General features: G+C 56.8%; 1 protein-coding gene across 1 annotated transcript in view; it reads left to right on the top strand.

Moving 5' to 3' along the window:
- igfbp5b (insulin-like growth factor binding protein 5b) overlaps nt 1–15,143 on the top strand; it is a 59,715-nt gene that overhangs the window by 30,061 nt on the left and 14,511 nt on the right. Inside the window, exons 2-3 of the mRNA XM_072468519.1 lie at nt 6,018–6,241; nt 11,685–11,804. Coding sequence (XP_072324620.1) covers nt 6,018–6,241; nt 11,685–11,804 — 344 coding nt within the window. The remainder of the gene's footprint in view (nt 1–6,017; nt 6,242–11,684; nt 11,805–15,143) is intronic.

Raw genomic sequence — 15,143 nt, 5'->3', positions numbered from 1 at the left:
TCAGGTTCAGATGTAGACCATCCTGTCTGTAGAGGTCCCACCTTCCCCAGAAAGAGCCCCAGTTATCCAAAAATCTGAATCCCTCCCGCCTGCACCATCCCTGTAACCACGTGTTTAAATGCTCTCTCTCCTTATTCCTCATCTCACTATCACGTGGCACGGGCAACAACCCAGAGATAACAACTCTGTTTGTTCTAGTTCTGAGCTTCCATCCTAGCTCCCTGAAAGCCTGCCTGACATCCTTGTCCCCTTTCCTACCTATGTCGTTGGTGCCAATGTGGACCACGACTTGGGGCTGCTCCCCCTCCCCCCTAAGGACCCGGAAAACACGATCCGAGACATCACGTACCCTTGCACCTGGGAGGCAACATACCAAACGTAAGTCTCTCACGCTCTCACAAAATCTCCTATCTGTGCCCCTGACTATAGAGTCCCCAATTACTAATGCTCTGCTCCTCTCCCCCCTTCCCTTCTGAGCAACAGGGACAGACTCCGTGCCAGAGGCCCGTACCCCATGGCTTACCCCTGGTAAGTCGTCCCCACCACAAGTATCCAAAGCGGTATACTTGTTTCTCAGGGGTACGACCGCAGGGGATCCCTGCACTGACTGTTTTTTCCCAGTCCCTCTTACAGTTACCCACCTATCTCCAATCTTTGGTGTAACTAATTCCCTGAAGCTGCTATCTATGACCCCTTCTGCCTCCTGAATGATCCGAAGTTCTTCCAACTCCAGCTCCAGTTCCCTAACTCGGTCTTGGAGGAGCTGGAGATGGCAGCACTTCCCGCAGGCAAAATCAGCAGGGACACTAACTGCATCCCTCACCTCAAACATCCTGCAGGATCCTTAATTTCATGGACCCCCTGCCAGCGATGGCTACATGCATCCCCGACTGGATGCGTACGATCCCATTTTATCCAAAGTTTGACATTTGTTTTTGACCGGTCGCCCACGTCAACAACGCCCAGCGGAGCTGACCGCTGAGGTCGGTGACCTCCTCTGGGGTACCAGGGTCGTCGCTCCCAAGAAAGGTCGGTTGCTGATCCTGAAGGACCTTTCACGCTGCGTATCCGGGGGTTACCAAGATGAAAATGTCGGCCCGGAGTTATGCCTGGTGGCCTCGCAGAGATACAGACATCGAGTTGCTCGCTCAGCGCTCCCTGTCAGGCCCACCAGAAACTCCCAGTGGTGGCTCCCCTACGCCCGTGAGGGTGCCCTGGGCACCCCAAGCTCCCTGTTCACGCAGGTCCTGCGGAGCCGAGGGAGTTGAGGACAGGAAGTGACAGACAGAGAAAGGGAGGGAGGGAGCATTCCGATGGGAGCATTACCATTTCACTATCACTATTGGTGTGATCTTCCCACAAATGTGCAGGAAATATGAGGCAGGGTTAAGGAGGTGGTTTCATCTGTTGGGTTACACCACCCTCTGGTGGAAATCTACGGAATGACTTGGACGTAACAGCCTTTAACATTGACTGGGCCCAGGGTCCAAACTATTTATTTTCCCAAAAAAGTTTTTCTTTTGAGATTATCTCAAGAGATATTTTTTGATTTTTGGGAACTACTATTCCCTGGGGCTGATTGAAGGTGAACGTTTCAGAGACAGAGCCTGTGATTGGTGGGGGGCTCATAGATTGTCTCCCCCACATTCGCTGATCCTTTATTCAATCTCCTCATGTCCACCCACCCCCCACATGGCAGCTGACTTGTGATTGCTCGGCCTGGACAATGCAGGGGCCGTGAAATAAGATCGTCCGAGATCGAGCCACCTTGGAGTTCCCACAGGGTAGGTTCTGAGTGTGAGTTTCTCTGCTGCCTCTGTGTGAACCTGGGCCATGATCTCTGCTTTGATGGGGCTGACAGCAGAGGCGACAAGGGAAGGAGGAGAGTGGGTTAGGGGAGAACTGGGGACTTTCATTCGGAAGTTTTTGCAAAGCGGAGTAATTTTACAACAGACTCTGAATAACATTGAGGCCACTTGAGAGGAAGTTATTTTCAGAAGAGCATATTCCACTATTGTGACGAATGCTTGTACTCTGAGATTTGCTCTTATAACAATTGTGGCTGTAGAATATTCACTGAGTGGATTCAGCTGGTTTCATCAAGCAACCCTCTCTGTCCCGTCTCCGAGGACATGTCACAGGACCTGAGCTAAACATTGAAAGCACAATGCCTCCCCTCTCCATGTCCCTCCCCCTCCCCTCTCCATGTCCCTCCCCCTCCCCTCTCCATGTCCCTCCCCCTCCCCTCTCCATGTCCCTCCCCCTCCCCTCTCCATGTCCCTCCCCTCCCCATTACGCTCCCCCTCCCCTCTCCATGTCCCTCCCCCCACCCCTCTCCATGTCCCTCCCACTCCCCCTCCCCATTACGCTCCCCCTCCCCTCTCCATGTCCCTCCCCCCACCCCTCTCCATGTCCCTCCCACTCCCCCTCCCCATGTCCCTCCCCCTCCCCTCTCCATGTCCCTCCCCCCACCCCTCTCCATGTCCCTCCCCCCACCCCTCTCCATGTCCCTCCCCCTCCCCTCTCCACGCCCCTCCCCCTCCCCCTCCCGCTCCCCCTCCCCTCCCTCCCCATTACCCTCACCCTCCCCTCTCCACGCCCCTCCCCCCTCCCCCTCCCCTCTCCATGTCCCTCCCCCTCCCCCTCCCCCCTCCCCTGTCCCTCCCCTCCCCCCTCCCCTCTCCATGTCCCTCCCACTCCCCTCTCCATTACCCTCCCCCTCCCCTCTCCATGTCCACTCCCCCCTCCCCTCTCCACGCCCCTCCCCCTCCCCTCTCCACGCCCCTCCCCCTCCCCTCTCCATGTCCCTCCCCCTCCCCATTACCCTCCCCCTCCCCATTACCCTCCCCCTCCCCTCTCGATTACCCTCCCCCTCCCCTCTCCATGTCCCTCCCCCTCCCCTCTCCATGTCCCTCCTCCCTCCCCTCCCCATTACCCTCCCCCTCCCCTCTCCACGCCCCATCCCCTCCCCTCTCCACGCCCCTCCCCCCTCCCCTCTCCATGTCCCTCCCCCTCCCCATTACCCTCCCCCTCCCCATTACCCTCCCCCTCCCCTCTCGATTACCCTCCCCCTCCCCTCTCCATGTCCCTCCCCCTCCCCTCTCCATGTCCCTCCTCCCTCCCCTCCCCATTACCCTCCCCCTCCCCTCTCCACGCCCCATCCCCTCCCCTCTCCACGCCCCTCCCCCCTCCCCTCTCCATGTCCCTCCCCCTCCCCATGTCCCTCCCCTCTCCATGTCCCTCCCCTCTCCACGCCCCTCCCCTCCCCTCTCCATGCCCCTCCTCCCCCCTCCATGCCCCTCCCCCTCCCCTCTCCATGTCCCTCCCCATGTCCCTCCCCACTCCCCCCTCCCCTCTCCATGTCCCTCCCCTCTCCACGCCCCTCCCCCTCCCCTCTCCACGCCCCTCCCCCTCCCCTCTCCATGTCCCTCCCCCTCCCCATTACCCTCCCCCTCCCCATTACCCTCCCCCTCCCCTCTCGATTACCCTCCCCTCCCCTCTCCATGTCCCTCCCCCTCCCCTCTCCATGTCCCTCCTCCCTCCCCTCCCCATTACCCTCCCCCTCCCCTCTCCACGCCCCATCCCCTCCCCTCTCCACGCCCCTCCCCCCTCCCCTCTCCATGTCCCTCCCCCTCCCCTCCCCATTACCCTCCCCCTCCCCATTACCCTCCCCCTCCCCTCTCGATTACCCTCCCCCTCCCCTCTCCATGTCCCTCCCCCTCCCCTCTCCATTACCCTCCCCCTCCCCTCTCCATGCCCCCCCCCTCCCCTCTCCATTATCCTCCCCCTCCCCTCTCCATGTCCCTCCCCCTCCCCTCTCCATGTCCCTCCCCTCTCCATGCCCCCCCTCCCCTCTCCATTACCCTCCCCCTCCCCTCTCCATGCCCCTCCCCCTCCCCTCTCCATGCCCCCCCCTCTCCATTACCCTCCCCCTCCCCTCTCCATGCCCCCCCTCCCCTCTCCATGCCCCCCCCTCCCCTCTCCATTACCCTCCCCCTCCCCTCTCCATGCCCCTCCCCCTCCCCTCTCCATTACCCTCCCCCTCCCCTCTCCATGCCCCTCCCCCTCCCCTCTCCATGCCCCCCCCTCCCCTCTCCATTACCCTCCCCCTCCCCTCTCCATGTCCCTCCCCCTCCCCTCTCCATGTCCCTCCCCCTCCCCTCCCCATTACCCTCCCCCCTCCCCTCTCCATGCCCCCCCCCCCCTCCCCTCTCCATTACCCTCCCATCCAGCTTGTAAGATCTGGCAGTTCAGACAACAACTGAGATTGAGACAGGCCCATTTCACATTCTGAAACATCCCAACTGCTTGCCACCATCAGCACACACTCAGCCTCGTAAAGCAACATTGGGTCAGGTGGATCAAGACATGGGTTAAAGGTGAAGGTTTGTAAACAGAGGAGAGGGTGGTGGATAATGAGCTTTGGGGAAGGAATCCTGGAGCTCAGGGGCCGCAAGCACATCGGCCAACAGTGTAGCGGTTCAAATCATCGAGGAAGAGCTGGAGCCGCAGACGGTCAAAGTGTTGTGAAGCCTCCTTCTGCACTGTGTGTTCTATATTGTGGGGCGAGGGAGGGGATGAATATACGTCGAGATTCGAAGTCCAGCATGATGGCCTCAATCAGCCAGTTGGACGGGTTTGGGGGGGGGTCAGAGTGCAGGAAGACCTGTTTGTTTAACTCAATGAGTGGTTTACATTTCACCAGTCTGCAGGTGACAAGGACGGCTGAATGTTGGTCTGATGGTCGAGCTTCGCACTGGGGGACAGGGCTGGGGATGGTGGGGGACGGACAGATGTGGGGGGAGAGCAGGAATAAAGTGACCTCCAGACTCCCCTCATACAATCTCACAAACTACGCAACACAGACGGTCCACTCATCAACGGGGGAGGGGGTAGATTAAAATCAGGAACAGGCAGACATCGCCGTAATGATGTACAGATTGTAGAAAACGGAAATTTGCGGCATCACCGGTGCCGCAGTGGTTAGCACTGCTGCCTCACAGCTCCAGGGACCAGGGCGGCAGGGTGACACAGTGGTTAGCACTGCTGCCTCACAGCTCCAGGGACCAGGGCGGCACAATGGTTAGCACTGCTGCCTCACAGCTCCAGGGTCCCGACTTCAATTCCGGCCTGGGGTCACTGTCTGTGCGGAGTCTGCACGTTCTCCCCGTGTCTGCGTGGGTTTCCTCCGGGTGCTCCGGTTTCCTCCCACAGTCCAAAGATGTGCAGGTTAGGTGGATTGACCAGGATAAATTGCCCCTTAGTCTCCAAAAATGTTAGGTGGGGTTACTGGGATGGGCTGGAGGTATGGGCGTAAGTAGGGTGCTCTTTCAAAGGGCCAGCGCCGACTTGATGGGCCGAATGGCCTCCTGCACTGTAAATTCTATAATTCCCTAAAATGTACATTGACAATATCGACTTAATTTGTTCTTAACTTGGGAGTGTTTGATGGGGACAGTGTAGAGGGAGCTTTACTCTGTATCTAACCCCGTGCTGTACCTGTCCTGGGAGTGTTTGATGGGGGCAGTGTAGAGGGAGCTTTACTCTGTATCTAACCCCGTGCTGTACCTGTCCTGGAAGTGTTTGATGGGGGCAGTGTAGAGGGAGCTTTACACTGTATCTAACCCCGTGCCGTACCTGTCCTGGGAGTGTTTGATGGGGGCAGTGTAGAGGGAACTTTACTCTGTATCTAACCCCGTGCTGTACCTGTCCTGGGAGTGTTTGATGGGGGCAGTGTAGAGGGAGCTTTACTCTGTATCTAACCCCGTGCTGTACCTGTCCTGGAAGTGTTTGATGGGGGCAGTGTAGAGGGAGCTTTACTCTGTATCTAACCCCGTGCTGTACCTGTCCTGGGAGTGTTTGATGGGGACAGTGTAGAGGGAGCTTTACTCTGTATCTAACCCCGTGCTGTACCTGTCCTGGGAGTGTTTGATGGGGTTAGTGTAGCACTCCCTCAATACTGACCCTGTGACAGTACAATGGATAATTTCAATTTTGTTTTTTCTGTTGTGTTTCAGAGAGGGAATCTCCGGAGGCTGAGAAATCGATCTCTATGGATACGGCTGAGGAAGGTTACAGTTCCAAACCACTGCCCAAAAAGCATAGTCGCCTGTCCAACCACAAGGTGGAGGCATTGAAGAAGGATCGGCAGAACAGGCTGCGTATCTCCAAGATTATCCCATCCTCTGGGAACACATCACATGACCGACGGCTGCCTGGCCACAAACAGGAATCGGAATTGGTAAGTCAGTGTGGTGAGTGGTATCTCTGCCCAACCACACCCCACACAGAGCAGTCACTGCCCAACCAAACCCCACACAGAGCAGTCACTGTCCAACCAAACCCCACACAGAGCAGTCACTGTCCGACCCAACCCCACACAGAGCAGTCACTGTCCGACCAAACCCCACACAGAGCAGTCACTGTCCGACCAAACCCCACACAGAGCAGTCACTGTCCGACCAAACCCCACACAGAGCAGTCACTGTCCGACCAAACCCCACACAGAGCAGTCACTGTCCAACCACACCCCACACAGAGCAGTCACTGTCCGACCCAACCCCACACAGAGCAGTCACTGTCCAACCAAACCCCACACAGAGCAGTCACTGCCCAACCACACCCCACACAGAGCAGTCACTGTCCGACCAAACCCCACACAGAGCAGTCACTGTCCGACCAAACCCCACACAGAGCAGTCACTGTCCGACCCAACCCCACACAGAGCAGTCACTGTCCGACCCAACCCCACACAGAGCAGTCACTGTCCGACCAAACCCCACACAGAGCAGTCACTGTCCGACCAAACCCCACACAGAGCAGTCACTGTCCGACCAAACCCCACACAGAGCAGTCACTGTCCGACCAAACCCCACACAGAGCAGTCACTGTCCGACCAAACCCCACACAGAGCAGTCACTGTCCGACCAAACCCCACACAGAGCAGTCACTGTCCGACCAAACCCCACACAGAGCAGTCACTGTCCGACCAAACCCCACACAGAGCAGTCACTGTCCAACCAAACCCCACACAGAGCAGTCACTGTCCAACCAAACCCCACACAGAGCAGACACTGTCCAACCAAACCCCACACAGAGCAGTCACTGTCCGACCAAACCCCACACAGAGCAGTCACTGTCCGACCCAACCCCACACAGAGCAGTCACTGTCCGACCAAACCCCACACAGAGCAGTCACTGTCCAACCAAACCCCACACAGAGCAGTCACTGTCCGACCCAACCCCACACAGAGCAGTCACTGTCCGACCAAACCCCACACAGAGCAGTCACTGTCCAACCAAACCCCACACAGAGCAGTCACTGTCCAACCAAACCCCACACAGAACAGTCACTGTCCGACCAAACCCCACACAGAGCAGTCACTGTCCAACCAAACCCCACACAGAGCAGTCACTGTCCAACCAAACCCCACACAGAGCAGTCACTGTCCAACCAAACCCCACACAGAGCAGTCACTGTCCAACCACACCCCACACAGAGCAGTCACTGTCCGACCAAACCCCACACAGAGCAGTCACTGTCCAACCAAACCCCACACAGAGCAGTCACTGTCCAACCACACCCCACACAGAGCAGTCACTGTCCGACCAAACCCCACACAGAGCAGTCACTGTCCAACCAAACCCCACACAGAGCAGTCACTGTCCGACCCAACCCCACACAGAGCAGTCACTGTCCGACCAAACCCCACACAGAGCAGTCACTGCCCAACCACACCCCACACAGAGCAGTCACTGTCCGACCAAACCCCACACAGAGCAGTCACTGTCGACCAAACCCCACACAGAGCAGTCACTGTCCGACCAAACCCCACACAGAGCAGTCACTGTCCGACCAAACCCCACACAGAGCAGTCACTGTCCGACCAAACCCCACACAGAGCAGTCACTGTCGACCAAACCCCACACAGAGCAGTCACTGTCCGACCAAACCCCACACAGAGCAGTCACTGTCCGACCAAACCCCACACAGAGCAGTCACTGTCCGACCAAACCCCACACAGAGCAGTCACTGCCCAACCACACCCCACACAGAGCAGTCACTGTCCAACCAAACCCCACACAGAGCAGTCACTGTCCAACCAAACCCCACACAGAGCAGTCACTGTCCGACCCAACCCCACACAGAGCAGTCACTGTCCGACCCAACCCCACACAGAGCAGTCACTGTCCGACCAAACCCCACACAGAGCAGTCACTGTCCAACCAAACCCCACACAGAGCAGTCACTGTCCGACCCAACCCCACACAGAGCAGTCACTGTCCGACCAAACCCCACACAGAGCAGTCACTGTCCAACCAAACCCCACACAGAGCAGTCACTGTCCAACCAAACCCCACACAGAACAGTCACTGTCCGACCAAACCCCACACAGAGCAGTCACTGTCCAACCAAACCCCACACAGAGCAGTCACTGTCCAACCAAACCCCACACAGAGCAGTCACTGTCCAACCAAACCCCACACAGAGCAGTCACTGTCCAACCACACCCCACACAGAGCAGTCACTGTCCGACCAAACCCCACACAGAGCAGTCACTGTCCAACCAAACCCCACACAGAGCAGTCACTGTCCAACCACACCCCACACAGAGCAGTCACTGTCCGACCAAACCCCACACAGAGCAGTCACTGTCCGACCAAACCCCACACAGAGCAGTCACTGTCCGACCAAACCCCACACAGAGCAGTCACTGTCCAACCAAACCCCACACAGAGCAGTCACTGTCCAACCAAACCCCACACAGAGCAGTCACTGTCCGACCCAACCCCACACAGAGCAGTCACTGTCCGACCAAACCCCACACAGAGCAGTCACTGTCCAACCACACCCCACACAGAGCAGTCACTGTCCGACCCAACCCCACACAGAGCAGTCACTGTCCAACCAAACCCCACACAGAGCAGTCACTGTCCAACCAAACCCCACACAGAGCAGTCACTGTCCGACCAAACCCCACACAGAGCAGTCACTGTCCGACCCAACCCCACACAGAGCAGTCACTGTCCGACCAAACCCCACACAGAGCAGTCACTGTCCAACCAAACCCCACACAGAGCAGTCACTGTCCGACCAAACCCCACACAGAGCAGTCACTGTCCGACCAAACCCCACACAGAGCAGTCACTGTCCGACCAAACCCCACACAGAGCAGTCACTGTCCGACCCAACCCCACACAGAGCAGTCTCTGCCCAACCCAACCCCACACAGAGCAGTCACTGTCCAACCAAACCCCACACAGAGCAGTCACTGTCCAACCAAACCCCACACAGAGCAGTCACTGTCCGACCAAACCCCACACAGAGCAGTCACTGTCCAACCAAACCCCACACAGAGCAGTCACTGTCCGACCAAACCCCACACAGAGCAGTCACTGTCCGACCAAACCCCACACAGAGCAGTCTCTGCCCAACCAAACCCCACACAGAGCAGTCACTGTCCGACCAAACCCCACACAGAGCAGTCACTGTCCGACCAAACCCTCCTTCCCTTCTTCATTGTCTCATCCAGCCATTCGGCCCATTGTCTCTGTGCTAGCTCTGTGATGCAGCTAATCAATTAGTCCCCACCCCCCCTCTCCCCAGAGCCTGGCTCGGATTCCCCTTTGGAAAGTTCCTGCTTCCTCCGCCGTTTCAGGCGGCACCTTCCCCATCACAACAACTGGCTGGGGGGAAACGTTCTCCTCTCCCACACTGGTTCCTTTACTGAGTCTCTTTAATCTGTGTCCCTCTGGCTGACCCCCTCCTGTTACTGCAAACAGATTCTCCTTATTAACTCTATCAAAACCCTTCCTGAATTTAAATCCCAATTAACTCTCATCTGTGAAGCTCAGGATTGGACAGACCCCGACAGCTGGTGTCTAACCAGAGATTTATAAAGTATAAATATAAACTAGTATGATATTGTCAAGTATAACTTCCTGACTTTGTGTACTGTAGCCCTCTAATAACGAAGCAGTGAATTCCATATCAGTTTTAAACAGACTCCCATTTATTCCCCTATCTTTGATGATTTGGATACATTCACCCCCAGCTCCCCCTGTTCCCCAGCCCACTTTTAGATTATTCCATTAAGTCTATGGGCGAGATTCTCCGACCCCCCGCCGGGTGGGAGAATCGCCGGGGGCTGGCGTGAATCCCGCCCCCGCCGGTTGCCGAAGTCTCCGGCACCGGATATTCGGCGGGGGCGGGAATCGCGCCGCGCCGGTTGGCGGGCCCCCCCGCGATTCTCCGGCCCGGATGGGCCGAAGTCCCGCCGCTAAAATGCCTGTCCTGCCAGCGTAAATTAAACCACCTACCTTACCGGCGGGACAAGGCAGCGCGGGCGGGATCCGGGGTCCTGGGGGGGACGCGGGGCGATCTGGCCCCAGGGGGTGCCCCCACGTTGGCCTGGCCCGCGATCGGGGCCCACCGATCCGCGGGCAGGCCTGTGCCGTGGGGGCACTCTTTCCCTTCTACCTTCGTCACGGTCTCCACCATGGCGGAGGCGGAAGAGACTCCCTCCACTGCGCATGCGCGGGAATGCCGTCAGCGGCCGTTAACGCTCCCGCGCATGCCATGCCCGGAGATGACATTTCCGCGCCAGCTGGCGGGGCACCAAAGGCCTTTTCCGCCAGCTGGCGGGGCGGAAATTCGTCCGGCGCCGACCTAGCCCCTTAAGGTTGGGGCTCGGCCCCCAAAGATGCGGAGCATTCCGCATCTTTGGGGCGGCACGATGCCCGTCTGATTTGCGCCGTTTTGGGCGCCAGTCGGCGGACATTGCGCCGTTTCCAGAGAATTTCGCCCTATATTGCTACTCCTCAAAATGTATCACTCACATTTCTTATCATAGAATTTACAGTGCAGAAGGAGGCCATTCGGCCCATCGAGTCTGCACCGGCTCTTGGAAAGAGCACCCTACCCAAGGTCAACACCTCCACCCTATCCCCATAACCCAGTAACCCCACCCAACACTAAGGGCAATTTTGGACACTGAGGGCAATTTATCACGGCCGACCCACCTAACCTGCACATCTTTGGACTGTGGGAGGAAACCGGAGCACCCGGAGGAACCCACGCACACACGGGGAGGATGTGCAGACTCCGCACAGACAGTGACCCAAGCCGGAATCGAACCCAATGACTTTGATACTTTCAAGGGGAAGGTGGATAAAGACATCTGGGAGGAAGGACGGGAAAGATAAGGGGCAGGATTCTCTTTTCCTTCCGCCTTTGCCACGGTCTGCACCATGACGGAGGCGGAAGAGACCCCCTTCACTGCGCATGCGCGGGGATGCCGTGAGCGACCGCTGACGCCCCCGCGCATGCGCCGCCCGGCAATGCCATTTCCGCGCCAGCTGGCGGGGCGGAAATCAGTCCGGCGCGGGCCTAGCCCCTCAAGGTGAGGGCTCGGCCGCTCAAGATGTGGAGGATTCCGCACCTTTGGGGCGGCGCGATGCCGGACTAATTTGGGCTGTTTTTGGCGCCGGTCGGCGGACATCGCGCCGATATCGGAGAATTTCGCCCCAGATTTTGCTTTGAAGAGGGTTAGGGAGCTCCGCGTGGAACAGAATCTCACACAGATCAGTTGAGGCTGCCTGGAAATCAGGTGATAGGCGATGGAATATTCTGGAACGGTTATGTCTCCGCTGAGGAGGTCACTGATTTACGGTTTGATGTACAGGGTCCATGTCGCAGGCAGATGGAGGTTGTGATGCAGAATCTGAAAAAAGCTGCTTACCTGAGTCCACAAGAGGTTTACATCCCAAATTGTGATCGCAAGGGCTTGTACAAGAGGAAACAGGTACGTGCAAACCTCTACAGCTCCCAAAAACGGTTTCATTGAATGGGGCACAGAGAAGGCTATATAGCCCATCATTGTCCTGATCTACCCCACAATCCCAGATTAATCCCACTGTCCCGTTCTCTCCCCATAGCCCTGTATCAATCCCCAGACTAATTCCACTGTCCCACTCTCTCCCCATAGCCCTGTATCAATCCCCAAACTAATCCCACTGCCCCACTCTCTCCCCATAGCCCTGTATCAATCCCAAACTAATCCCACTGCCCCGCTCTCTCCCCATAGCCCTGTATCAATCCCAAACTAATCCCACTGCCCCACACTCTCCCCATAGCCTTGTATCAATCCCAACCTAATCCCACTGCCCCACACTCTCCCCATAGCCCTGTATCAATCCCAAACTAATCCCACTGCCCCGCTCTCTCCCCATAGCCCTGTATCAATCCCAAACTAATCCCACTGCCCCACACTCTCCCCATAGCCCTGTATCAAACCCAAACTAATCCCACTGCCCCGCTCTCTCCCCATAGGCCTGTATCAATCCCAAACTAATCCCACTGCCCCGCTCTCTCCCCATAGCCCTGTATCAATCCCAAACTAATCCCACTGCCCCACACTCTCCACATAGCCCTGTATCAATCCCAAACGAATCCCACTGTCCCACTCTCTCCCCATAGCCCTGTATCAATCCCCAGATTAATCCCACTGTCCCGCTCTCTCCCCATAGCCCTGTATCAATCCCCAGACTAAACCCACTGTTCCACTCTGGCCCCATAGCCCTGTATCAATCCCAAACTAATCCCACTGCCCCGCTCTCTCCCCATAGCCCTGTATCAATCCCCAAACTAATCCCACTGCCCCCACTCTCCCACCATAGCCCTGTGTCAATCCCCAGACTAATCCCACTGTTCCATTCTCTCCCCATAGCCCTGTATCAATCCCCAGACTAATCCCACTGCCCCACTCTCTCCCCATAGCCCTGTATCAATCCCCAAACTAATCCGACTGCCCCACCCTCTCCCCATAGCCCTGTATCAATCCCAAACTAATCCCACTGCCCCACTCTCTCCCCATAGCCCTGTATCAATCCCAAACAAATCCCACTGTCCCACTCTTTCCCCATAGCCCTGTATCAATCCCCAAACTAATCCCACTGCCCCTCTCTCTCTCCATGGCCCTGTATCAATCACCAAACTAATCCCACTGCCCCACTCTCTCCCCATAGCCCTGTATCAATCCCCAGACTAATCTCACTGCCCCGCTCTCTCCCCATAGACCTGTATCAATCCCAGACTAATCTCACTGCCCCACTCTCTCCCCATAGCCCTGTATCAATCCCAGACTAATCTCACTGCCCCACTCTCTCCCCATAGCCCTATATCAATCCCCAGACTAATCTCACTGCCCCACTATCTCCCCATAGCCCTGTGTCAATCCCCAGACTAACCCCACTGCCCAACTCTGTCCCCATAGCACTGTATCAATCCCCAAACTAATCCCACAGCTCCACTCTCTCCCCATAGCCCTGTATCAATCCCAAACTAACCCCACTACCCCGCTCTCTCCCCATAGCCCTGTATCCATCCCCAAACTAATCCCACTGCCCCACTCTCTCCCCATAGCCCTGTATCAATCCCCAGACTAATCCCACTGCCCCACTCTCTCCTCATAGCCCTGTATCAATCCCTAAACTAATACCACTGCCCCACTATCTCCCCATAGCCCTGTATCCATCCCCAAACTAATCCCACTGCCCCACTCTCTCCCCATAGCCCTGTATCAATCCCCAGACTAATCCCACTGCCCCACTCTCTCCCCTTAGCCCTGTAACAATCCCCAAACTAATCCCACTGCCCCACTCTCTCCCCTTAGCCCTGTATCAATCCCCAAACTAATCCCACTGCGCCACTCTCTCCCCATAGCCCTGTATCCACCCCCAAACTAATCCCGCTGCCCCACTCTCTCCCCATAGCCCTGTATCAATCCCCATACTAATCCCACTGCCTCACTCTCTACCCATAGCCCTGTATCCATCCCCAAACTAATCCCACTGTCCCACTCTCTCCCCATATCCCTGTATCAATCCCAAATAATCCCACTGTTCCACTCTCGCCCCATAGCCCTGGATCAAACCCAAACTAATCCCACAGCCCCACTCTCTCCCCATAGCCCTGTATCCATCCCCAAACTAATCCCACTGCATCGCTCTCTCCCCATAGCCCTGTATCAATCCCTAGGCTAATCCCACTGCATCGCTCTCTCCCCATAGCCCTGTATCAATCCCAAACTAATCCCACTGCCCCACTCCCTCCCCATAGCCCTGTATCAATCCCCAGACTAATCCCACTGCCCCACTCTCTCCCCATAATCCTGTATCCATCCCCAAACTAATCCCACTGTTCCCCTCTCTCCCCATAGCCCTGTATCAATCCCAAACTAATCCCACTGTCCCACTCTCTCACAATAGACCTGTATCAATCCCAGACTAATCTCACTGCCCCACTCTCTCCCCATAGCCCTGTATCAATCCCAGACTAATCTCACTGCCCCACTCTCTCCCCATAGCCCTACATCAATCCCCAGACTAATCTCACTGCCCCACTATCTCCCCATAGCCCTGTGTCAATCCCCAGACTAACCCCACTGCCCCACTCTCTCCCCATAGCACTGTATCAATCCCCAAACTAATCCCACTGCTCCACTCTCTCCCCATAGCCCTGTATCAATCCTAAACTAACCCCACTACCCCGCTCTCTCCCCATAGCCCTGTATCCATCCCCAAACTAATCCCACTGCCCCACTCTCTCCCCATAGCCCTGTATCAATCCCCAGACTAATCCCACTGCCCCACTCTCTCCTCATAGCCCTGTATCAATCCCTAAACTAATACCACTGCCCCACTCTCTCCCCATAGCCCTGTATCCATCCCCAAACTAATCCCACTGCCCCACTCTCTCCCCATAGCCCTGTATCAATCCCCAGACTAATCCCACTGCCCCACTCTCTCCCCTTAGCCCTGTAACAATCCCCAAACTAATCCCACTGCCCCATTCTCTCCCCATAGCCCTGTATCAATCCCCAAACTAATCCCACTGCCCCACTCTCTCCCCATAGCCCTGTATCCACCCCCAAACTAATCCCACTGCCCCACTCTCTCCCCATAGCCCTGTATCAATCCCCAGACTAATCCCACTGCAACGCTCTCTCCCCATAGCCCTGTATCCACCCCCAAACTAATCCCACTGCCCCACTCTCTACCCATAGCCCTGTATCCATCCCCAAACTAATCCCACTGTCCCACTCTCTCCCCATATCCCTGTATCAATCCCAAATAATCCCACT

This window comes from Scyliorhinus torazame, chromosome 2 (assembly GCF_047496885.1).
Source record: "Scyliorhinus torazame isolate Kashiwa2021f chromosome 2, sScyTor2.1, whole genome shotgun sequence".
Lineage (NCBI taxonomy): Eukaryota > Metazoa > Chordata > Chondrichthyes > Carcharhiniformes > Scyliorhinidae > Scyliorhinus > Scyliorhinus torazame.
Note: the sequence above shows the minus strand (reverse complement) of the source record. Positions and strands in the feature narration are given on the sequence as shown.